Source organism: Cynara cardunculus, unplaced genomic scaffold, assembly GCF_001531365.2.
Source record: "Cynara cardunculus var. scolymus isolate 2C unplaced genomic scaffold, CcrdV1 Un_Scaffold_1338, whole genome shotgun sequence".
Classification (NCBI taxonomy): Eukaryota; Viridiplantae; Streptophyta; class Magnoliopsida; order Asterales; family Asteraceae; genus Cynara; species Cynara cardunculus.
This window is the reverse complement of record NW_020200738.1, coordinates 30880-57933: the sequence shown is the minus strand read 5'-3', so window position 1 is coordinate 57933 and position 27054 is coordinate 30880. Positions and strand designations below refer to the sequence as shown.

The 27054-nt window shown below is 34.3% G+C and overlaps 2 protein-coding genes across 7 annotated transcripts; one reads left to right on the top strand and one right to left on the bottom strand.

Moving 5' to 3' along the window:
• The first annotated feature begins 1731 nt into the window (after nucleotides 1-1731).
• LOC112502401 (probable serine/threonine-protein kinase sky1) lies at nucleotides 1732-5652 on the top strand. Its single transcript, XM_025106289.1, has 4 exons — nucleotides 1732-2113; nucleotides 3694-4482; nucleotides 4888-4935; nucleotides 5035-5652. Exons 1-4 carry the CDS (start codon nucleotides 1931-1933, stop codon nucleotides 5329-5331), a joined length of 1317 nt encoding a protein of 438 aa, XP_024962057.1. The 5' UTR covers nucleotides 1732-1930; the 3' UTR covers nucleotides 5332-5652.
• A 3260-nt stretch (nucleotides 5653-8912) lies between these two features.
• Nucleotides 8913-21787, bottom strand: LOC112502398 (translation initiation factor IF-2-like). 6 transcript variants are annotated; one of them, XR_003067682.1, is made up of 3 exons: nucleotides 21663-21758; nucleotides 19990-21167; nucleotides 8913-9194 (listed from the first exon to the last, which is right to left on the bottom strand). XR_003067682.1 is itself a non-coding variant. In XM_025106285.1 (2 exons), exons 1-2 carry the CDS (start codon nucleotides 21691-21693, stop codon nucleotides 20047-20049), a joined length of 1152 nt encoding a protein of 383 aa, XP_024962053.1. In that variant the 5' UTR covers nucleotides 21694-21758; the 3' UTR covers nucleotides 18907-20046. The 6 variants fall into 6 exon arrangements, 1 of the variants encoding a protein (XP_024962053.1); XR_003067683.1 differs by lacking the exon at nucleotides 8913-9194 and adding an exon at nucleotides 18907-19152 and having other exon boundaries at nucleotides 19990-21211; nucleotides 21659-21787; XR_003067681.1 differs by lacking the exon at nucleotides 8913-9194 and adding an exon at nucleotides 18907-19152.
• Nucleotides 21788-27054: the final 5267 nt, after the last annotated feature.

Below are 27054 nucleotides of genomic sequence, written 5' to 3'. Positions count from 1 at the left end.
TCCGACGTTTCATTGCTAGATTTCAAGATTCCTTGACCGTGCGATGATTATTGAATTCAATGGAAAGAGCGAATCCGTCATCCGTTTATGTTCATGGAGGCTAAGAAATTTGAGGATGGTATTAGAGAGACTTACTCTAATGATGAGGATTTATCCAAAGTGTTTGAACTTTGAACTGAAAAAGAAATTGTGGTTATTCAAGCAACGTCGATAAGACATTATCTCTTGTTATAATGAGATGGTAAATTTATGGCAAAAAGTACGATTTGTGCTTCAATGACGAATGAGAATATCCTAAAGATTTGGCACATTTCAAAACAAGGGAGGAGAATGATAGGAATTTTATGTTTATGGTGATTGTTTAATTATTATTTGATGATACCGAAGGTAGACTGCTAAGTAGAACACCTTTACCATCTATTAGAGAGGTGTTCTCAACCCTTAGACCGAAAAAACATCCTAACCTAACCACAAGGGTGGTGCCTGATTGGTTTAAGCTTGGCTCCAAATGTCAAAAATACCAGGAGGTCTCAAGTTCAAATCCAAGGAGGAATAAAAATCCTCTTGTGGCCACAGAGGTTCAAATGCGGTGACTTGGGCTATCTGCAAAGCAGGTGGTCTCCCTGGGATTAGTCGGCTTGCATAGCGGGTTGGATATCCAGGTTAATAAAAAAAACATCCTAGCCTTCCTTGAACAATCGTCGATGAATTTTTGGAATCTCAATGAAATTCACAATCAAGCCCTTCTGGTTCTTAAGGTAACTTGATTCTTTCGTGTGCCTTATCAATAAAATTTGTGTTTGTCCCTTAGATTGTAGATTGGTTTTTTTTCCCGATCAAGTTCCATTCCTTGAAATCAATACTAAGATCTTGTGTTCCAAGAAGAAGATCTGAACCTTCCTTGAAAAGTCATCAATGATGGTTAACCATCGTGGAAGTGACACTCTAATTGGTTCTCAAAGATCCAAGTGAAGACAGTTAAGCAAAATTGAAGTTTGCTCACTAAGAAGACCCAACTCGCTTAACTCTGTCATTTCGTTCTCCCTCATATGCCCAAGATGGCGGTGACATAACTCTGTATCATCAAAATCAGATGTTACGTCACCATAAACCAAGCTTCCAAGACACATAAGTTTAAGGTCTTGTGATGTGGTGTCGTAATCACCAAGAGCCCTTTGTTGACCTTATAACTCCACTTTCACTCATAAAAATAATAACCCTTCTCATCATGGATGCTAACAGATATCACGTACCTCTTCAAATCAACAACGTATATCACATTTCCCAATATACGAATAGCTCCATCAAACATTCTTATCCTTACGATACCAACTGAGTTACTTTTCATCAGCATCAAATCCGAAGCAATATCCTCACAAAGACAAAAGTACATCGAGAATCAACAGACTTTTAATCCACAGATAGAAGCCATTCATCATTCTCATTGCTCTGCTATATCTATTTCGGGGGAAGTCATAGACTTTTTTCCCTTTTGATTAACTTTCTTGTATTAATATTCATAATCTTTTAAATATGACGATCAAAATTGAGCCAACTTATGGTATCTTAGGTTTGGGCATGCTAAAGACTAGGAACCAATGGGATGTTGGTAGTTGATATTTTGTCGAAGTGAAGATTTGTACAAAGGAAATAATTGAGAAAGAAAAGGAAAAGTAGAAGAAAAAAAGGAAGAAGAGTAAAATGTGGAGAGAGCCTTGTATGGAAGGCCACACAGACCTGCAATAACAATCAAGACACACACTCTTTTTCTCTCTCTCCCTTTTCTTCCCAAAATCAACCTCATTTCCCACAATAATTTTTAACATTTGGGTATATTTCTCCCAAAATTTAACCCCACCAAAGTTCGATTCTTTGAATCGTTTACTGGGTATTGTAGATCAATCAATCAATCCATCCATTGGAATTAATCATGTCGTGTTCGTCGTCATCTGGGTCGGAAGAGGAAGATGAGGGCATGGATTCCTACCGGAAAGGAGGGTACCACGCCGTCAGAGTCGGCGATACCTTCGCCGGCGGTCGGTACATCGCTCAACGGAAACTTGGATGGGGTCAGTTCTCCACCGTTTGGCTTGCTTATGATACCCAAACATCTGTAAGTTTTTCCATTTTTTTGTCTTTCTAGTTTGTTTTCTCTTCGATCACACATACCCATTTTTTTTCTTGATTAATGATCATGAACAGTGATGATGATTTCATTTGGCTGCATACAAAATTTATAACCCTCCTCGAGAATCCCATATAGTAAATAATCTCTTTATTAATGGTTACAAAATGTGGATCATTTGTTATTTTCAAAGGTAGAATTTATGTTCATCTGTAGTTGGAATGTTTTGTTTATGATTTGCTGTTGCATTTCATTGAATGTAAATTATTGGGGGTGGGTGTTCATAGTTGGAGTTCAATCCATGGTTCTTAATCAAGAACTGAAGGAAATTTTGTTGTCTACTTAGTATTAAGTTATGCATCTACTGTTTTCTGTAGGGTAGTAGTGATGGGCAGCAAGTTTTGGTCTTTTTTTCTGATCTTCAACTCGAAAATATCTAATGTGTTTGTACTTTGATCAATTAAGAAGATAAGGTGTATTCTAAAAGAAGTAGTGTTTCTCGATATCGTCATGTTGTCTCGGCTAAAATGATGTTGATGGTGGTACATAGTGTTTTCTCCCACCCCCTTCTTTTGGTGCAACACATTTAATATCTTGTGCATTTCAGTAAATTTTCTATTGATGGTTGTATGGATGATGTAAAAAACCAAACGGACCCGGTGACCCTTACACGAATGTGGTGGAATATCCCATCTGTCCAAGGTTCGATTCCAGGTGTGGTGTACACAACAATTGTGGCCCCTGAGTTCGTTAGGGTTGATATCTTGCAGTCACAATTTGTCAAGATTAGTCTAGGCATAGCATGGGACACCCTTCCGGAAAAAAAGGGTAGGGTCTACTCTGAGGAGCAAAGAGGCTGTTTATGTGAAGACACATGGCTTGTAAAATGGTTTTGAGAAAATGGTGTTCCAAACTATAAATTGGCTTCGAAAGTTTGAGAGAGAAAATGAGATAAAAGAGATAGAATAATATGTATGAATGACGTGTGGATGTCATTGAATTCTCCTTTTGTACTATGGTATGCTTAATTGTACAATTGTCTTGTAGTAGCTAGCTTCGTCTATTATCATTCAATCTGTCATAACGATGTCTATGTGTTCATTCAGTCGTGCCTAATTCTTTAGCATATGAGCTAGGAATCTTTACGACAACTTTAATCTAATTTGAGATGGCGTCCATTACGTTCTTTGTCATCTTTTGGTGAAGTATACGCCATTAAATATGATGTAAGCACATCATTTTTTTCCTGTGCGTAGTTATTTCCCTCAAATGAATAATCACCCCAGAAGTAAATCTTGTAGTATTTATTAACTGTCATATTGGATGTTGTGATTGTCTGGTTCTATGAGAACCAAATCAAGCGTAATAATTAGCTCGATAATTCTTTGGAGTGTTGGTTTATTGTAGCTGTGGGCATATTTAGGATGTATTAAGCATAGTAAAGGACTTTATAAAGAGACTTCTTGATAGAATAGCAACAGTCAGGAAGCTATCTAAATCACACAATTTGTCTTCAATATCTTAAAAACGTCATTTGCTTTAATTATTTTACTAATGTTGTTCTGTAGAAATATGTTGCACTCAAGATCCAGAAAAGTGCACCTGAATTTGCTCAATCTGCCCTCCATGAAATCGAAGTTCTTTCTGCTATCACCGAGGGTGACCCTGAAAGTAAAAAGTGTCTTATACGATTGGTGGATCATTTCAAGCATACAGGCCCAAACGGACAACATTTGTGCATGGTTCTTGAATTTCTTGGTGACAGCATACTTCAACTCATCAGATATAACCGCTATAAAGGCCTTCCGTTACATAAAGTAAGAGAAATTTGCAGATGCATACTGACTGGACTAGATTATTTGCATAGAGAACTTGGTATTATACATACAGACCTAAAACCTGAAAATATACTTCTTCTTTCAACCATAAATCCTTCAAAAGACCCTATTAGATCGAAAAACGGGCCCATTCTTAGTAGGCCTGAGGGAGGTATGAATGGTGGACCTGTGATTAATGCTATCGAGAAAAAGCTAAAGCAGAGGGCTAGACGAGCGGTGGCTAGGATATCAGCAAGACGGGTTTCAATGGGAGGGGGAACACCGGCTGCAAAACCGGAAAGATGTCTAGATGGGATTGATTTTAGGTGCAAAGTTGTGGATTTTGGAAATGCTTGCTGGGGTAGTACACCGATTGCAGAGGAAATTCAAACAAGACAGTATAGAGCTCCTGAAGTTATATTGCAGTCTGGATACACGTATTCCGTCGATATGTGGTCGTTTGCTTGCACTGCCTTTGAGCTCGCTACTGGTGAGATGATGTTTGCTCCCAAGATTGGACAAGGCTTCAGCGAAGATGAGGTATTCCGAGTTCTAGTATTAAATATGTTTTTTTCTGTATAATGATGGTATCTGCCATATTTGGCCCAATTAGTCTATTGGGTTGCTTTAAAACTTTTGGAAAATTTGTTTCTTAATAACTTCTTCCGTAAGCTAAAGGTCTTCATGGAAACAACCTCTCATACCCCTGGACCCTGTTCGAGTGGGGTATTCTGGGTATGTTTGGTTGGTCTTGCTTGTGTTGGTTGCCTTTGGTGGTAGAGAAGTGGGAAGTTCTCAAGTTGCACCCCTTTTAAAGTCTTAACAGAAACAGCCTGTCTACCCTATGGGGTAGAGGCAAGATTTGCGTACATGCCACATAGACACGGTTTTTGTCGTCATTTGCTGATATGGAAAGATTTGCTTATGTAACATGGCTTGATGCAGGACCACCTTGCTTTAATGATGGAAATACTCGGAAAGATGCCTCGAAAGGTAAAAAAAAGCATATAAGAATCCATTTAATCCCCTTTTAAACAGTTAATTTCGATACCCATTATGTGTTTTCTTTATGCTTTCTGGGGCGACAAACAGATATCCGTTGGAGGGCTTCGATCCAAAGAGTACTTTGACAGATATGGTGACCTCAAAAGGATCCGTAGATTGAAAAGCTGGCCTCTCAGTCGGTTACTCGTTGAAAAATTCAAATTCTCTGTGAATGACGCCCGTGAATTTGCAGAATTCTTGAGTCCGATTCTTGATTTTGCACCAGAAAAGCGACCAACTGCTGAGCAGTGTTTGCAGCACCCGTGGCTTAACAAAACATCTGAATCTGGTGTCGACAAGGTGGATGCTGAGATGAGCAAACTTCAGATTAAGGCGGATAAGTGAAGAAGGGATCACATGGTGGGCAAATTGTTTTTGAAGGAATGGAATCTGTCGAAGGAATGGAATTTGGTCAAGGGAACCGAGGATTCCAATTCCTTCCGATTCCATGAAGCAAACGGTCAGCCACAGATTCCATAGTACAAGTATAGTATCCTCCCCTCCCTTCTCCACCTGTATCAAAATTGTTTTTTTACCATTTACATATATTGTTGTTTTCCTATTTTGCGAACTGCAATAATGTTTGATCAATCTTTAAAGTCGACTAAGATGTAATATGGATGATAATTACCACAAGCATATCATGACACCCTTAGAGAAATTTTGGTACCGATTTCGACCCTTTTTAACACATTTGCAGCCACCGAATGCTGAAATCCAGATTCTCGGATGCCGTTTGGTTCGTGTTGTTGATATATTTTCTAGTAAATATATGAACACACAAGTTTATCATTGTACACAATAGAAACCTGCAAATGGGTATGACATAGGCAACCATAAGCACTAAGCAGGCTTATTTTTTGAGATTATTGAAAAAGTCTTGTTGGTTAATTATAAGTTAGCTTTTTAAAAAAGCTACTTAAAGTAGTCAAGCCAACTAGGGTTCTTTTCCACTTTATTCCAATTATACCCCTTATAATTTTCCTACATGTCTTTTTAGGTTATTTATTTCATGTAAGCTAGTTTTTAGCAGATTGGCTGGTTTATCTGCAAAGATTATTAGCCGACACCTAGTTTTTTCCTTGCTAACAGCTAACTTATTTGGTTAGCTATAAGCTAGCTTTTTTGAAAAATTACTTTAAATAACGTTTCAGTAATCTATTTCCTTCTAATTGTGTCTATTACATTTTTCCAAATAACGTTTTGACACGGTCTTTTAGGTCATTTTACATTGTCATCTGTTAGTTTTTATTAAACATAACTACTTTTCAGATAACAACTAACTTATCAGCTACTTTGTGAAATATATCCAAAACCCTTGGATTTGAAGATTGAAAATATCAAGAATGATGTTGAAGTTAAATGTAAGCTGGAGGAGATGAGGATAAGAAAGATATGGGTCCATAGAATAGATAGGTGTAAGAAGAAGGGCAACTCAAGTGAGGATGACTGATGGCACTCATGACCTTGACATTAAAGTAAGTTAGTGGTGGATACAAACTTGAGTTATGGGCAATGGCATGTTATTACTTAGTTTTAGATGAACCCACAAACACCACTATCAATGTCAAAAATCATCACTTTCTATTTTATTGGTTCTACTTTAAGTGACACACAATGTTTTCTTTTTCTTTTTCTTTTTCTTTTTAAAGGAATAAAATATAATTGAAATAAAATGTTATTAGGTTTGACTAAATGTTTTTATTGATGCCCACTTTCAGCCATCCGACCATCATCCCACCACTGTCGTCGTCACAGCTACCACCCTGCCCTACTGCCCCAACACCCCATATCACTATGGTCGCCTTCACAATCGACACTTACCCGCACCCCATCCTAACACTAAACACCATGTCACTATTTCGTCATACCTACCTACTCCCAGGCCCTAGCCATTTGACCACTATCCCACCACTAGAATTAAAACAAGTTATTTTAGTAAAGTAAAAAAATTAAACAAAAAAAAGTTATTATTATTTCTCCAATAAAGGGCCAAATGAGAACAAGTTTTAAACGTTTGAGATCATTAAAATCTCCTTTCCTGGAATTAAATCCCTTTTTTCTAAAAAATATTATGAATCAACAATAATGAATGAAATATTTTGAAAACTTAATGATATGATTTCATTAGTGAAATTGGTTTCATGAATGAAACATTTTTCAAAACTGAATGAAACATTTTGAAAACTGAATAATATGATTTCATTAATGAAATTGGTTTTATGAATGAAATATTTTGAAAACTAAAGAACATATTTCATCAGTGAAATTGGTTTCATGGTTCCTAACCAAAATGAAATTGGTTTTATTAATGTAACTAAATATGGTTCGACCAATGAAACATTTTGAAAGCTGAATAATATGATTTTATTAATGAAATTAGTTTCATGAATGAAACATTTTGAAAACTGGATAACATGATTTTATTAATGAAATTTGTACATAAATCAATTTATTCATGAATTTTACAAATGAAACAAAACAATATACTCAAAATCTGGTAAATATCACAACTATAATATTAATTAATATGGAAAGATTAGTAAATTGAAGAAAAAAACAATTTATTTTGTTATTATGAAAATGAAATAAATAAATTTCTAAGAAAAAGATTATTATAGATAAACTCTGAAATTGACGGATTATTTTTATTTAATAAAAGAATACAAAATATTAATGTTAGTAAGTATATATTAAAAATTTACCAGTTTCAAGATTATTATAAAAACAAATTGATTGGTCATTTCCTAAAAAACTTCTAATCTATATAATCTTCCTGATTTAATCACATTTAAAATATTACTAAAATTATCTATTATAAAGTCAAAGGACAATTATACCCGTATGGATTAAACATAAAGAAAATTAAATAGAATTATGCTATTAGTTGATGGTAGTTTATACAGTTTGTACAAAATAAAACGGTTTGTAACTTTGTATTTAATCACTACTCTCTCTCTATATGTGTGTGTGTGTTGCGGAGAAATTTAACAATATCTCTTACTCAACTTTAACCAAATTTAATTAGCATCATGGATCGATTAACAAAGAACAAAGAACAAATTAACAATAAAATATAAATATTTTAACTGTTAATAATAATTTATTATTATTTAATTTGATCAACATCATATTATATAATTGAAACTGTTTCTTTCTAAGATAATATTCGTGTGAGTATTGAAGTTATGATGAAAAGTATAAGAAGAGATTTGGTCTTTTGATCATTTTTAATTTTATCCCCACTCATGAATTGTGCTTATCATAGGAATTGATCTGGTGCATCTCGATACACCGCATTAGTGTTGATCTTCAATTTAAGATTGATATAAGATTTCTTCTTATCCTTCTCACCATAACTTCCATTCTCACAAAAATCTAACCCTTATTTCTCATTACTAATTTTACATCATTAACAAGTAAAAGAAAAGGCTAATATCAAACGTCATTATAAATACCTAATTCCTTTGGTTTTTTCACTGAAGAAAATGAAAGAAAACAATATGATAATTTGGAAGTCCTTTTCAGACATAAAATTATTTGTTTAATAACCTCACTATTACAGAACAACTATGAATGGTCTGAAGTCATCACAGACAAACTTCTATGGCCACAAGGGATTTAGTAATGCCTAGATTCAAACACATAGAAGATGAGATTTCCGCTACATCCCCGCGAGTCTGGGCCACAACCCAAGTGATTATTTACAAACATTTCTTAACATATCCGTGATATTTGAGTTAGCTTATGTGCACCGAATAACATTACTAGAGAATACTTAAACATAATAGCATAATTGACATTTGTCCGACACTCAACTAGGTCTTCCCCTTGCCATACTTAATGAAAATGTCACTAGTGTGCTAATAAGTAGGGGTGATCACAAGTCGGGTTTTGGATATTCTCACTCCTCGAAAATCAAATCCGGAAACCCGCAGGTTTTGGGTTGTTCGAGGTTTATTGACGTTTTTTTGCAGTAAAAATATTCAAATATACAAAATTTTGAGATTTTGTAAAACTAACAAACAAAGCCCATTAACCAGACATTCAAAATTTCAAACTTCTAACATTTAAGCTAACAAAAAGTTCAAACTCTTAAAAGCCAATATATGATACCATCTTAAATTCTTCATTCATCCATAATTTCCCTTCATCAATCATCATAAATTCTCTTCTAACTTTCCAGCATTTTTCGGTTGTTTTTGTTCCTGTTTTCAGAAACACCAGATTTATCATAATAAACATTACCTAAAAAATTCAATGATCAACTTGGGAATTAATTGACATTACATTAACTGTTGGAAGAGAATCCTCACAGACAGATAAAACTTCCTCTTTTTATATTTGCCATTTCTACATGTTTAAGAACACTTGTATGATTATATAAATAAACAAACTCAACTATGTACTGATATAAGTTGAAACGGAATACTCATGCATAATCAATGGCGTACCTTTCTTAAACTTCTCAATTTCATCCATGTTTTTTTTACTGCAATTGGTTGACTAGGGCTCTTAGCCAATCTTGTCTACATACAAGAGCTTCTACTGTTTTAGGAGTTAGAGAACTCCTAAATTATCTAAGATCCTGTCACTAGTACTAAATGTCAATTCAGATGCCATAGTTGAAAGAATAGGGAACTTTTCACTAATCCCCTTCCACCATCTTAAAATATCAAAATCATTGGTATCATCTATGGTAGACTCACTTACATACATACACTTACTTTTTTTTGTTGAGGAAGATCCTGCTTTCCATCTTTTGCTTCTTTAACTGACTTTTTAATCTAGATTTGGCCTTCCAAAGGAGACATTTTAACATCAAACAGATGGAGAAGGCATCACAGTAGTAGAAGGTTCAGATAACGTTGCCACATACTCTTCAAATAATACATTTAGTTTATACTTTATCTTCTCAAAACATGATTTATCTTGGTTGTCACCATACATTTGATTCAGTTGGACTTACCTGTACTCAACTTTATCTCTCTGGCCTAATATGTTGGCAAAAAAGGTTATAAATTTCTTCTTCTCTGATTCACCCATATAGGTGGAATTCTATCTAGTTGTTTACTCATTTATGTACGCTTCAAAAACTTGTTTACAAGTTATGATAGTACGAAATATCATATAGGTGGAATTCCATCTAGTTGGGACATCAAGATATAAAAACTTTTCTTTTCCACACCAATCAATTGTGCAAGTTCTGTAAATTTTCTCAGCATAGATGGAGAACTCTTCACCCACCTAACTCAATCCCTAATCCTCTAAAAAGAAGAATCTGCTAATTCAGACCATTCTGGACAACCAAATTCGAAGTATGAGCAACATACTAGGCTCTAAGAGAAGAACAATCCCAAGACACCAATTTGTTTTTAAATGAGGATTAGGGATGGTGTTAGGTGGGTGAGGAGTTCTTCATCTAAGGCGGAAAAATTTACAGAACTTGCAGAGTTGATTGTGGTTGAAGGGAAAAGTATTTATGTCCTGATGTTCCAACTAGATGGAATTCTACCTGCATGATGCTTCGTATTGCCATAGCTTACAAGAAGTTTTTGAAGCGTACAAGAATAATGAAAACTCGTTGACTTCTTCTTTGGATGATTCGGTGCATTCAAATCCTGATTGGTTATCTGTCAAGAGCTTTATAATCTTTTTGAAGACCTTCTATGAGATGACAATCAGAATTCCTGGATCTCTTTATGTCATCTCAAATTATTTCTTATATATGATTTCTGATTTGAGTTGCATTATTGTTGATATGGTACAATAGATCTGCTACTGTAAAAGGTATATCTATTTTCATTAAGTTAACTTGAATAGTTGAGTTGTAATATATATATATATATAAAGAGAGAGAGAGAGGGAGGTTCAAATACCTCATTATATATATATATATAAAGAGAGAGAGAGAGGGAGGTTCAAATACAACCTCATTATATATATATATATATATATTGAGAGAGAGAGAGAGAGAGAGGAGGGGGGAGGTGCAAATACAACCTCATGAATTTGTGCAACTGATACAATGACTTATTTACTTATGTTTGGTTGCTGACTACCTTTTAGTTTTCGATTTATGAGTATGTCTAGGTGACAAAATCGAAGAAAAGTTTAGTAAGTATTGGGGTAATCCATAAAAAATGAACTTCCTGATCTTTTTTGCCAACATATTAGACCTGCGAGATAAGTTGAATACATGCAAGTTCAGTTGAATCAAATGTATGATGACAACCAAGGTAAATCATGAGATGGTAAATTCTAAACTAAATGTGTTGTTTGAAGAGTATGTGACAACAATTCTAAATCTTTTACTACTATGATGCCTCCTATATGAAAATGTCCACGTTGGAAGGACACAATCGAGATTAAAAAGCCAGCTAAAGAAGCAAAAAATGGAAAGGGAGGCCTTACTCAACAAAAAAGAGAACATGAAGTGTATCTAAGTCAGTCCACCATAGATTATACCATTGATTTTGATATTCTAAGATGGTGGAAAGTGAATAGCGAAAGGTTTTCTATCCTTTCAAAAGTGGATAGAGATATACTTGTGGTTCCAATTTTAATGGTGGCATCTGAATCGACATTTAGTACTAATGGCAGAGTCTTAGGTAATTTTAGGAGTTCTCCAACTCCTAAAATAGTAAAAGACCTTATATATACACAAGATTGGCTAAGAGGCTCTAGTCAACCAATTGCAGTTGAAGAAAACATAGATGAAATTAGAAGTTTGAGATCGACACATCGATTAGGTATTTGAGTATTCCTTTGCAACTTATATTTGTATTTTGTTTCGCACGTTTTATTCTCATTTTATAGCATAAACTGCATAGTTTTTGTGTCCATTTCTAGTGTATCTCATGCATTTTTCTTTCCTTTTTGTATAGTTTTTCTCTTTTCGATACCTATTATTTTGTCATGGGTATATTCACGTTTTTGCGAGTATTTTCAGTGTCCAGGCGTGTGTGGAATCAAGAAAGAGAAGGAAGAAGGAAATGCAAGCGGTTTTGAAAGTGGAAAAGATGGAGAAAAGAAGTTGGAAGCTGCTCATGTCCGCGAGTGATTTAGTTGTGTGGCAGCGAGCATATATAATTGAATTTGTGTATTTATATGATCATATACATGTTTTTAATTTGTTTCTAAATGTACAAAAATGACAAATGTAAGAAGTGGGAGTCTTGTCCATGACAGTGAGGTAATGTTTCTTGATTTCTTTAGGTAATGTTTATTATATTGGCCTTTAAGAGTTTGAACTTTGTCAGGTTAATGTTTAATTTTTAGTGTTTGTAGTTTGAAGTTTGAGATTTTGAATGTTTGGTTATTGGACTTTTGTACCCGACTTGACCAGTGCTTAGCCCTAGGTCACTATTATCATAGAAAAATCCTATGAAATCCAGCAAAATACCTACCCCATGGGATTCCTAAATCCCATGTTTGTGGAATTTCATTGGGATTTCAATACTGAACTTTCCTTTAAACCAAATGCAGGATCGAAATAGTATTCAATTCCAAATCCTATCAAATCTAGCAAACCAAACGAATCCTTAGGGTCGAGTGAAATAACTTTTAGGGTCGGGTGGGTTTTCAGTTTTTTTTTTTTTTGGGCGGTTCAGGTTCTGCACAGCCCTAGTGATAAGTTTGTGTTTTTTCATCAAAACAATGTTCCAAAACATAGTGTAACAAACATGACAATTAAATATCCACATTCTTTGTAAATACCATAACGCGACATTTATGTGTAAACATGCAAAACAAGGTATCCAAGATACAAACTCGCTTTCATATACAACAAGTAACACCTTGTACAATATCATGTAGACCTTACAGAAAATGTTATATCAAGAGCTTATAGAAGTTGTTCTACTAGATGTTTCCACATATTTCAAATCCAAAACCATGTATGGGTATAAGAATGTAGATTATATATTAAGAGCGAACAAAAGAGTAACGTACAAAGTCATTGCAAAAAGTGTGCTAGATTAGGGATATGAGATGAAAAAGTCATCCTTCTATGTAATCTTCTTCATTTCTTCTAAAAAGTCCTTTATTATTATAATTGAATTGATAATCTTCCTCACGATTCTACATCCAACTCAAAATCATCATCGTTAAGTTATCTAACACCCATTGTGTCTCTAACCATTTACAGACTACTACTTTCCTCCATTTCTTCTACCTCATCACTAACAGCAACAATCCATGATTGCGCTTTACTAGCATCAAGAGAACATTGTATATCCATTTTTAAAGTATTCATTCTTGCCTACTAGTTGAGTAGTTCGGCATTGAATTGACAAATACAAGATCGTGAAAGATTCGCCATCAAGCATATTCCTTTTCTTTGTGTGTATCTAAGGTTAAAACTGAAGTTAGCTAATAGTATGTATAAGTATCAAAAGTCTTGGCACATGATCACCTTCTCTCTCAAAAACACCCCAATTTCTTTCACATTTGGAAGAGTTAGTGGTCAATGAAACGATCTTTATAGATATACTTTGCAAAGTTGTGTTGCATTTCCGCACGTCATTCACCAAGTAACTATCTCAAATTAAAATACGCAAATATAACAAGTTATAGTGTAAGATCAAATGAATCTAAATAAGAAGTGGATGCATGCGTAGATTACCCCTTTTGCGGCTAACATTTTTCCAAAATCTCCTTCCATTCCCTCGTACTATGGGACTTTCATATTTGTCACTAGGTTTTTCTTATCAAATTCATGAAGAAAAAACTTCTCAACACATGTGAGAATCGCATCCGAGACCATAAGATAATATTTTATGCCATGATATTTGAAAAAGTATTAAGCATTCAATAGGTAGGCTGCCATATGTAATGGACTATCAGGTCAACTTATAGTTAATTTCCACATTCTAGTAAGCCATTTTGATACCTTCCTTTGCTTGTTTAAGCTCTTCATACCCATCGATAGCTTTCTATTTCCATCAACAATTCGAAAAACTCATTATAAAAGAAATCACTTTCAAGCACAAGCTTAATCCATTTCAAAAAGTTTTGACTCATCACAATTATATATGCTCATTTTCCTTTATTAGTTTTCGACCATTTGGATTGTGTCATCACCACTAGTAAACATTGAACTCCGGCATAGTGACTAATAAGGTAGCAAACCTAATAACTAATGAGGTCGCAAAACCTAATAACTCCCCACCTCATATTGTCCTTAGTATACTTTGTCATAGTTGCCAACATCCTATTATGTGCATAAATGAAAATAGTTCAAGGTTTACACTTAGCAATCCAAACCTTTATTCTTTGCTAAATTGCTTCAAGCATAAGAATGACATTGTGTGTGGCACAGAATTCCACAACGTATGTGTCCTTTTCTTTTCAACAATTGGTTGGCCTCCATATTATTAGAAGCATTGTCCATCAAACCTATATGACATTTTGTGGCCAACATCCTCAATGCATATCTCAACAAATGTACTTCCATGTATGTGCATCTTGGGAACATTCAACGAAAGAAAGAAAACTTGTACCTTCCATAGATTTTACACAAAAATTCATTATGTTTCTTCATTTTCGATCTGTCCAACCATCTGTCATAACTGAACAACCATTTCGTGCCGACTCTTTTTTCTTAAGAAGCCCTTTAGTCCTCTCAACTTCTTCTTTCAATAATGTTCCCGAAGTTGATATTGACTTGGAAGACGGTAACCGGGGCATATTACTTATTACCCTATTGTTTGCAGTAAACTTGTTACATCCATCCTTACCGATAACATGAAAAGGAATACCGGATTCATATACCATTGATGTAACTATGTGTTCTTTATTTGCCAAATACATATTTAAGAACTTGTTAGTGCACATAACAATTCGGGCAGTGGGATTATTAAAATTAGCAAACTTGTTCACATGTCCAAAATAGTTTGTCTTCTATCTCTTTGAGTCCAGGTTCACCTCATTTTCAATTATTCTTCTTCCCAAATTCTCCTATTTCCACTTCTCAAGATTTATGGCACACACTACCTTACATTCTTTGCTTGCATTTTTACATATGATCACTCTTTCCTTTTATTTTTAAATTGAGATACTTCAACGTAGTGAGTCCGACTCTAGATACAAACCGGCATAAGTTGCATTCAACTGCAACTCTATTTGTAGCATCCATATTACCATGATTCCATCTGATATCACGCGAATTCTTTTTCAAGAGTGTCTTTGTACGAGAATTAGGTATGGTTGTTAAAAGTTAATCCGGCTAAACCATCCATATAGGAATCTCGTTGGACTTCTATTTTAAGAAGAAGAACAAACAACAATGGTCAAGCCATCACACCCATAACTAATATTAAGTGTCCGTTATGATGTTCTTATTCTTCTTGAGTTTGAGCGTTGCACTCTACTAGTGACAACATGGGCATTGTTGTTTGTTCATCATGTTCTTGAAGTAAGAGTCTAATGACTATCCTGGTTTCTATATTAGATGGTTTACTCAGATCGACCATAACATCGAAAGCAAGTTTTTGTACGAACGAACTCATGGAAAAGAATTCAAGTCATATGGGATGGAATTATGGTACTCTGTGTGATCCTACAAGATGCAATCAAATAAAATTTATACAGATGTGTAACTAGAACATGAATCATTATGCTAAAGTACCACATTATGGGAATAAAAGGAAAGGGTGTAGCCATGTGTAAAAATGAAAGGAAGATAAGGTTGTGTTTGTCACGTTACTTGGAATGCGTAGAAAAGAAGAAAGAAAAAGAAAAAGAGGAGAAAATTATGACGAGTTGAAATAAAAAACGAGGTGAATTTGGGGTCAAAGAAAAAGAAAACAAAGTATCTAGGGCCAACGGACAAGTTTGCTAATGTTATAATTCCCGATTCTCCAACTCTTACTGTGCATCAATAAAATCTTAGGGATGTACTTGATAAAAGGAAGAACACATAGTGTACATTGATATTGCGTTTGATGTTGGTTATTTTAGTGAATAACTAGGCCACTCTGTGTGAGGGGTTGACAGTTAAACTAATGCAAATAGATTTTCCATTGATCAGTAGGTGTTTCCACCAATTTGTAACTGAGGAATTTAATTTCGTAACTATGTGGTAATTGCCCATAATTTTCGGTAATCATTTTCCTTTAATGGGGGCATTCATTCTTGGTTGTAACGTACGCACTGTTACGATTTCTCTAAGTTTATAGGTCAAGATTTCTACCAAAATTGTCACTGTGGATTGAGATTATCCTCAAGTAAATATCGTAATATCCAAGCAGATTAGGGTCGAAATAGTACTTAAAGAAAGTGAGCTCTTATGCAATATCATATTCTTATCCAAGTGATTACTTTGATTTCTCATCGGATTTGTTTCCTCTAACACTTGATGGGGGCGTACGAAACAGCTATTCCTTTTCATGTCATCAGTAATGAGAAATTTTAGTAGTTTATTGAAGCATTCAAGTAATATGCCATAGGTTATCGTCCTCCAAGCCAATATCAACTTAGGGAACCATTATTGAAGAAGATGTTGAGAGGGATAAAGGGATTCTCAAGAAGCGGGAAAAAGTGTGGGCATGGTTGTTCGATTATGACTAATTGTTGGACGAATCAAAAACAAAGAAGCATCTAGGGAAGGTACATATTTTCTTGCTTCCATTAAATGTTCCAAAGGCATAGACACACAAAAGTACATCTTTCATTTTGTTGACAGTGCATTGAAAATGTTGGGCCAAAATAAAGTCATAAACATAGAAAAAGGGTTTGCACTACATTCAAGAGTGCCCTTACTACACGTCCCATGGCCATCATAGGGAGGTAAATCATGATGCTCTACGGTGGGGGCAGGGTTGGATTTTAACCAAGACCTTGTTCTAAAAACATCAATCCCTTTCCAGTGGGACTATTCAGAAAGGAATAATGTCATACAATTTGTGATGGACAACGCTTTCAATAATAGGATAGTCGTCCTATTACTGACAAATAAGAGGCCACACATCTTTTGCACTTCTTGTGCCATACACACCACCAACCTTATGCTTGAAGCAATCGGTAAAGAAGCCAAGTACAAAGGTTAGATGGCTGGGCAAAGACTAACCATTTTCATTTAGGCAATTCATAGGATGTTGGCAATGATGAGAAACTTTACAAAGTTTAAGGACATTTTGAGGTTGGTGTTGGTAGGTTAGCTACCTCATTACTCGCTTGCAAAGCTTAATATTTACTAGTGATGATTAGGCACAATCCAAATGGTCCAAAACTTCTAGAAGAAAAGGAGCATGTGCAACCATTATGCGCCCATTTTTTTGAAACAAGGTAAGTTTGTGTTTGTGGTGTTTCTCCTATAGGGAGAGTTCTTCGACTTGTTAGAGATCAAAAGTCGTCATGTAGCTTCTTGTATGGAGGCTTAAACAAACAGAGTAAGATATCAAAATGGCTTAAAAGAATGTGGTGATTAATATCGTCATATCACAGACGTTGTTGAGACAAAAGCAAAAGGTCGAGTTGATAGTCTGTTACATATGGTGACCAACAATTTGAATCCTTATTATTTCTTCAAAGATCAAGGCATAAAAATGATTGTATGGTTTCAGATGCGCTTTTCACATGTTATGAAAAGTTTTTCGTGATGAATTTAAGAAGCGAGAACTAGTAAAGTTATGGAGTACCCATAGTACAAGGGAAAGAAAAGATTTCGGAAGGATGTTAGATGCAAATGGGTGTTTAGAAAATAATTATACATACATTCCATGATCCGGGTATGCATCACCTACCTATCTACATTTGTTTAAATTTTAACCTATTTAACTTCTTATATGCGCTCTTTTATATTTGAGTAGTTACTTGGTGGATGACTTACGGGAATGCAACACCAACTTTGCAAGATATGGTCACAAAGATCCTTTCATTGACCACTTGCTCATCGGGATGTAAAATATTTGAGTACTTCTAAGAGGGTAAGTAATTATGTGCCAACACAAATAATAACTACCATTATTTTAATATTATACATATTTTTAGCTAATTTTTTTTAACCTTTGTTACTTGGATACACACGCAAGGAATAGGCTTGACGATGAAATATTGAATGATCTTGTATTTGTTCAATTCAATGCCAAAGTCATAAACAAGTGGGGCAAGAGTGAAGAATCAAAATACGGATATATTATGTTCTCTTGATGCTAGCATATAGCATGATCATACATTTTTGTTCTTATTGATATGCATGAGGAGATGGAGGAAGGTGGTGTTCTAGAGGTGGTCAGAGAAGCAATACATGCTAGAAACCAAGAGGCTAGACAACTTCACGAGGATAATCATGAGTTGGATAAAGAACCACAAGACGAAGGTGAAGAAGATTAGTTAACTCCAATGATGGACATTTGGAGAGAAATGAGGAAGATTACATGGAATGATAGCTCATAGCTTCATCTTGAACATCTAAATCTAATCTAACACTTTTTTTTCCAACAAGCTTATACTTTACTTCTTGTTAACTCTTAGTATATGATTATGACCTATGTTCTCATACTTGTATTTAGTCTTAGATTAGAATTATGTGGAACCTAAGCTTTATCTAATATCAATATTATATTTTTCCTTTTTATATGAATTTAAATTGTTCAAATATAATAGTTGAGAACATTATATGCCTTTTTCTGTTAAACCACTCCTTGACACGCAGCTTAAGAATTAATGCTACATTAATCATATACAAATAGAAAAACTACCAATTTCAGCCTAAATAGGGATTCATAGATGTAGCAAGATTCTCAATAGTTCAAGCTTACTTGAAAGTAAACATGCATTTAGGTTCCATAACTTGTATGATTCTATGTATTTATCTTATGCTGATTTATGTTCCAGATCCCCGATACCCTAAAAGAAGTTGCTACTAAACTATCATGCCAAAATTCAGAAAATAAAGTAGAATTACTCAACAGTTTCGCACTCAAAAGATTGAAATATCATTTGTGACTGAGGTACAGTGATGATACAGTAATTCTACAAGCTCAGCAAAATGTAGCAGGTAATTGTGTTTCATTATTCAAGCAAAAAATCATGTTGTTATCTTTACAAAACCATGAAGAACCAAGGACCATGCAGACTAATGAGAAAAAAAGATCAGCGATATTATAGACTTCTGGGGTCACATCTCTGAAGCCAACAATTCTATTCACGTTCACATTGAGCCTGTAGAGACGACAGATTTCGGCATACATCAATACTTTGCCATACAGCACTAGTTAATTTACTACCTTATTAGCAAAAGATGGATGCATTACATAAATTATATATTTTTATAGTTACTTTGGCCATTAAATAAAATAATTGGGTCGAAAACAGGGTGTAGGCCATCACATTATTTCTATATATATGTATGCATAAAATCTGCATCCGTAAAAGCTTATGACTACTCGCCTTAGGTAATAACAAACCTGTCCCTACTTTCTTAATCTTTAAAGAACTATCAATGAGATAATGTTTTTACTTCCTTGTTGAATATTAAGTTTCTTAACAGTCATGCAGCTCTAGTATGATTTAAAAAAAAACAAGTTAGCTTATATGCAATAACATGTAATATTCTTTTTTTAAGTAGCCGTGAGTGTCTGGCTTAGCTTATGCGCACCTCAACTAATTCCATGGGGCGCTGAAGTTTACAGTCAGGCAAACTTCCCAGTGGCTGTAGGGGACTTAAACTAACGACCTCTAGGGAGCAAACTCAAAGTCTTACTAGCTGAGCCACCCCTCAAGGTTGTAATATTCTATACTTGTCAAAAAGCTACTGCCAGATAGAACAGAATGACTATGCAACTAGTCAACAAAGTCCTTTTACCATCTACTTCAAATTTTATTCACTCCAAAACATTGTTACCATATAATAAAAGGATATAATGCAGTACTTAAGAAGGTAGGCAACTAGGCATACGGTTAGAGAGTACAAAGCATCAACATGTCATATGAAGACCGAAGATATGTGATAGATGAATGGTAAAGAAGAAAATTTGTAACAAGAAAAAGTGAATTTACCTCAGCCGCCAACTTCTATTGTTGAAGCTGCCCATTGTTATGATAAAAATATGAACATCATGATTGCATAGTTTTGTTTTGTTTTAAACGAGCTGCTGCCTTGAATGACTGGCATTTCCACAGTGAACTCCGCTCAATAGGCATCACACTATTAGCAGAAGGCCCTACAGAAAGCAAGCTCTTGTCTTTGGCAGTAGTCACTTTCCCTATATTTTTGTCAACCAATTCAGAGCTTCTCCATCTTCGATCTTCTTTGGGGTTCAGTTGATCTCTGTCATGACATATACTTAAGGGCAACTTCTTCTGTTTCATTCTTCCCCTCTTTCTACCAAGAGTACTCGAGTCGTCTTCACCAAATTTTACCTTTGAATGTATCCTGCGTGAATCCCCATTTTCACTTTCTGATATGTCAACTTTACTGATTTTAGTCGCGTTTACATCTACATCAACAATGTGTGCCACCCTTTCACAGATTAATTTGTTTCTATTGCTAGAAGAAGGAGAATTCTCTTCAGCAACTACACTTTGATCGTTATTTCTGCCATTTTCTGAAATGGTCGGGATTTTCAGCCTCTTATGCTCATAATCCTTTAAGTCAGGAGCCGAACCATATTTTGAAATTCTAGGGGAGCTGTTTATGACTTGATGCAACTGACGAGCTAATTCTTCATCACTCGTCTTATCATTTTCAACCCTGGGTTTCTTATTGTCATACAACATTTGCACCTCAACACGTTTCTTCGTTTTGTTCTTCTTCAACTGTTGTTCGCTAGAGGATGAAGTCTCTTGCTCATCTATAGCTGCTACTAATTCTAAAGCTTTCTTGGCGGCAGCCATGGCCATGGTTGCGATTACAGCCTTCTCCTGAGCTGCAGCTCTTGCAGCTATTGCAATCTTAACTGCAACCTCGGCTGCTGATCTGGCAGCCTCCACGATCTCCTCTTGGGAAGGATTATCATCACTCAAATGAGCACTCAACATATTATTGATACGGGTATTAAAATTAATCATGGGGCTAGAAGTGGAAGGCAGATAAGAATTTCCATTTACATTTCCATTGCCGTTGCCACTGACATCTCCATTCTGCTTTTTCATACAGGCAAGCAGCCGCTTTCTTGGGGGCAAAAGCACATTAGAGTCCAAATGCCCGGCATCACATGTATTTGCTTCCATTATCTCTACATCAACATAATTCCTTTACACACTTTTGCCAAGATTTTCTCTATATAAATATAAAAAAAAGTAAATCAAAGTTTCAGAAACCTATATAGCATGAAAACAATCAGAAACTGCATAATTACCTAAGTCCTGCAACCTAAAGCTCCATTTCTATCAACATTCCTTAAATTCCACTAAAGTTCCTCCCTAATTATCAATTTCATTTACTACCATATATCAATTCAAGTTTAGATCATCCAGATTCAATTCCACATAAGCAAACAAGATTACGAATTGCTAAGCCAATCACAAATCCTTCAACTTTATAATTAAACAGATAATTTGATATGAATCCAGCTACTAATAAAAGTAAATAGGTAAGGACGAGTTTGATTCAGATGATTTCACAAATCTAACAATTGAAGATGTGTGTTCACCGAATACATAATCGGATTGAAGAGAAGGATATACATCTAAGAAGGATTGATAAAAACGAAGAGAAACAACATACCTACCTGATCTTGTTATGATTGAGAAAGGGGGCATGTGTTGTTAGGGTTAGGGTTTTGAAGAAAAATGGTGTGCAAAGAACATTTTATAGCTGTAGAAGCACATGAAAGCAGTTCCCCTTTCCAAGCATGGCATGGGGTGTCTGGGATTTTCAAAGTTATTAGTCTCAGTTAATATGTAGTTATTACATTGAATGTAATTTTATACGGTAAAAATGTTAAAAAAATCAATTTACTTTTATAAATTTTTTTATTATAGCATTATATTTTCAGTTTTTATTATTACAACAATATACTTTTAAAATATTTTTATTAGGATACTATACTTTCAAAAATTTACCCGTTGTAACATTGAATAATCTGTTACCTTTTGAACAGGTTTTTCTTTATAGACTTATCAAACTTAAAATGGCATGGAAATCACATAGGATAACATGTTACAAATAACAACCTACTTTTACAAATTCTCTTATTATGATATTGTACTTTCAGTTTTTCTTATTACAATTATATACTTTCAAAATATTTTTTATTAAATAATCGTACTTTCAAAAATTTACCCGTTATAGCATTGGGTAACCTTTTAAATTAAATTTATCCATTATATCAGGTTTCTTTGTCACCTTATCTTCGAGTTTCATACTAATTTTGTATATCAATTGCATGGAATCATGACCAAAGCTCATTCCCAAAAAAAGGAGGTCAAGTAAAAGGATAACTTTGAACAACCTACGAAAAAATACTATTGAGAAAGATGGAGAAGGTAGTAGTTGTGACAAGGCGGTTCTACTTGATTAAATATCATTATTAGACGAATGTGAATAAGATGAGTTTTGTTTTTTGAAAAGACGTTCCACTTGTTTAGTTTTTGTCATTACAAAGTAATCCATAAATTTATGATGAACTCGATGAACAAATGATTTTTTATGAATATTTGTATTCGTGAAATAATGATATTTTGTAAACATTTTAATTTATGATATTATAATTTTTAGTAAACATATTTGATTAAATTTACAATGTTTAAATGATAAAAAATATTAAAATAAAAAATACAATATTGTAATGGAAATCGATGATGTTACAATAAAGTAATTTTGAAAATACAATGTTATAATAAGAAATGTCATGTCAGTACTATCGTACATCTGGACAACCTATGTGGACGATGAGGTGGCAAATAAACCTGGTATAATGAGTAAATTTAATTTAAAAGGTTACTCAATGCTATAACGGGTAAATTTTTGAAAGTATGATGTCCTAATAAAAAATATTTTGAAAGTACATTGTTGTAATAAGAAAAACTGAAAGTACAATGCTATAATAAAAAATAATTTGTAAAAGTAGGTTGTTATTTCGCGTATTTTGCCCATTTTATATTTATTTAAAGTCTATTTGTGTAATGAAACATCAAACATTTTAATTCTTAATTTTAATTTATGATTCGTTTTATTCTCTTGTAACTCTCGATTTCATTTTGTAGTTTTAGGTGCGAGAGACTTTTCAATTAGTATTCAGTTTGTGGAGTATTATATATTTATGTTATATCAGCAAGGTTAGTACTATATAAAAAGAAGGTGATAGGGAAAGGCACCGCTAGATCGACTTTCAAAGTCCGGTTGGATGGGAATGATTTCCGGGGAAGAAGCCCCGGCTGCCATGCCAGCTCGATCTAAGGTGGGAAGGGATCGAGACCTTTCTCGCGAAGATGGTCTTCTATAGTTTCAAAATCTCGACTTTATAACAAAACTACTTATAAAATAATAAGCATTAATCAAGAATATTAAGAGAACTGAGGAAGATAAGTTCAAATGTTTTGTAACAAAAATACTTGCATGTAGTGGTGGGCCTAGTTTTTTTGCCCACCAGATGCACCTTTAAACTGATTCAAAGGCCCATAAAATTGTTCAATGTGTTTTTAATAGAATTTCACTGCTTCAAGGAATTTCTTTAAGTTTTTGGTTGATTTTGAGGGACTTTTAAGGTTTTTTGGTTGATGTTCATGGCATTCTATCCTGAAGCACCGCTAAAAGTTTAACGGTGCATCTTTCATACTAAAAAAAAGTTACTTGTGAAATTCAATTGAAAGGATGCATGGGATCCCGCTTTGGCATGAATAGGTCTGCCCCTGCTTGCATGTAAATATATTCATGATAAAAACTTGAAAATCCAATCGAAAAAATTGGAAAAGATATATTGATATAGGTATCAAATTTAAGAGAAAAAACACTCGTTTTTCAATATCATTTATATAATTATATATTTAACATGGTGCTTAGTGTGAGCTAAATACACACAACAAAATTTTCAATTTTAACTACGTAACACACATGAATATAAAAGCTTCCGTTTAAAGCCATTCGTAATTTCGTTGTGGGTGGAACTCGATAAGTATATATTGTATAAAGGCATCAATCATCTACGTGTGTTTGGAGATCAAATATGGAATTGTTGCGCAAAAATGGGGCCTATGTGACCTCGCATACGACCCTGGGTCACGACTAAGGTCATGTGGCTCTCTGGAAATCGAGGCAGGGGTCAGTGCGGCTCAGCATGCGGCATAGTTTCGGGCCAAACCTCGTGAGTCACTAGACATGGGTTAGGGGACGCATAAGGTGGCAGGCACGATCGCTTAGACCATCTGATGGCTTAAAGTGGACTATTTTTCTTAGATTTGCTCACTTTCTCATCTACTTCTCATTTTATCTCATATTGGGTGATTTTGAGAGCTTGAGGTTCGAATTTTGGGCCATTTAAGAAGCCTTTGGAGTGCTTCATTGTGAGATCTAACTTGAATGCTTTATGTTCTTGAAGGGGTAAGAATTTTGAATGTTTTGAGATCTAGTTTGGGTTTTCGTAGACTTGAACCCTGTGATCACATTTAGTGCCTTGTTAGGATTCGACTGTGCTTTTGAGAAGTTTCCTTGGAAAGTTTTGCTCGTGGATCTCAAATATCCACCTTTGGATGTTGAAGATCTGGGGAGCTAGGAAGTTAACCTAGTAAGGTGAGTCTCAACTTGTTTTGTGAAAACTATTTAATGTTTTGACTTGAGTCTCCAAATGCTATCTTACGATTTATTATTCATTTTACGGTGTTTTTTGGGTTTATCATACCTTGGGTATATTTAGTTTCATAAAAAATGTGAGGAAATATTTGTTTTTTGGGTTGATGGACATCTGCACAATATTATGAGAAAATGCATATTTACTGAGTAATTAGATTTCTTAAATGATACATCATCTGTTGGTGAATTGTTCTGTGTTGTCAAGTAAGAAGTTTGAGGTTCCTATTTTGAATTATAGTGAGTATATACTAAAAGTCGCATGAGAACCTTGATGTGACACTCAACTAGATAACGAATGAAAACTAAGATTTGGTATTCTTAAGGTGACACCTGAAGAAGTGTGCACTGAAGATACGGTAACCTTCAGGTAAAACTCGGTGGAGTAGGCACTAAAGATATCGACGACTTAAGGTGACACAAGTTGGTATAGTATGCACTAAAGCCAATAATTTGAGGTGTAATTTGATAACTTTGATACACGACTTACTTTTGTGTTTAGCTGCATTCAATGGAAACGAGTCTCCCCCATCATCAAAAGATGTGTTTGTCTTTCTGAATATTTGTGTAAAAGACGATTTTAGAAGGTGTCGTGCTTCAAGTTTCTTGTGGGAATGATACTAGCGACACTTGTAAATAGTAAAGTCTAGTTAGAGGCATGAGAAGGGTTTAACTATTTTCATATGTCCTCCATACTTTGGAGATAGCAATCAATATTTGGTTTTTGGTAACATCAATGCCTAACCTAAACCCTGTGTAAGGATTTGCTTGGGAAGCTGTTGACATCAATATTGGTTTTGCCTTGTAAGTATCTCCAGAATCCTCTTTGGAATTGAATTGGAGTAATTATAGTGTTTACTAAAAGCTTTAAATTGGTTGCTCTCTTTTTCAGATGTTTTGGGTGTTACAAATTCTGTATGTTTTCATATTATCATGAAAACAAAAAATGAGAGGCATATACTAAACAATCTGAACTGATGACAAGTTTGCTCACATAAAAATGCTGAAAGAACAGTCATGTTGAATATCCTAACAAAGATAGTATTGAAGAATTGTGAAGAACTTCAAAGGGTTGAAGGTGTCAATTTGCAAAGAAACTATGTTTAGAAATTCTCAAAAAAAAATTGCATATGACCCACAAACAACCTTTTATAGCAGCTTATGCATTTAATGCGACATTGCAACTTTAACATGTGTCTTTGTCTAATTTGTTGATCCATGTCCTTTATACTTATCATACTAGTCAGCCGACACATTCGATATGATATAGACATTTATTGTTCTAACCCATATTTTCATGCGCAAAGTGAACACTAAATTAAGTAAAGTAGACATACTTTTGCACTTATTTTTGCTAACATCGAAACATATTCCCACACTAGGATACAAGTTAGTGAAAATTGTTGGGTGAAACTTTGTCAAAATATGTGGTTTATCAGCCTTCTGATATTCTATTGGCTAGATGATTCACTAATTCACTTTGGTGTCGATCTGATTTCACTTCAAATTACTGAAAGCATTTTGCTTGACCAAATAACATATTACAGTAGGAGTTCTAAGATATTATAATTGAAATTCTATTTTGAATAATGACTGGTATCCAAATTACAAGGTGCATTTTGGATAGACCAAAATCAAGTCCTCCTCTCTTTTCGGATCCTGAATCATCGAACCCTATTCAAATAGGATCATCTAACAATTCACATCCTCTTATGTTCTATCTATATGTCGATGACACTAAACTTGACGATACAACTAATGATACACGATCCTAAAGGGTCACACACATACAAGTAAATTAACCTCAATCGTACGATCGAATGTGATTCGATTATTTTCAATCCAAACAATTGTCATGCAAATTATTATCTAACCAAAATAATAATTTTTGATAATAATATAAAACATATGTTATATATATTTTGACTAGTGTTTAAGTCTAATATGTATTTAATTTATATTATTATTTCCATTGTTTTAGATGTACACTTAATTTGTTATGTGTGACATTAATTATATAAGTTTTATATTTTGATATAAAATTTATATGAAATAACTAATAACTAACTAATAAAACTATGCTCAGTTTTAGGTTGTTTATTAGTTCATTTCTAAGTATATTGGTTGCTTCCAAGTACACTACAAAGGACATTTAAAATATTAAACAAACGATGACAAGGTATGAGATGTAAGAAGTATGTTGGGAGACATGACCTCCAATTCTTTCTTCTTTTGAATCTATCATATATATGTATGTGTGGTGGTTCAACAAAAAAGAGGGAATACAAAGTCTCATACTATCCTAACTCTTTCTAAGTTTTCTCTCTAAAATTTCA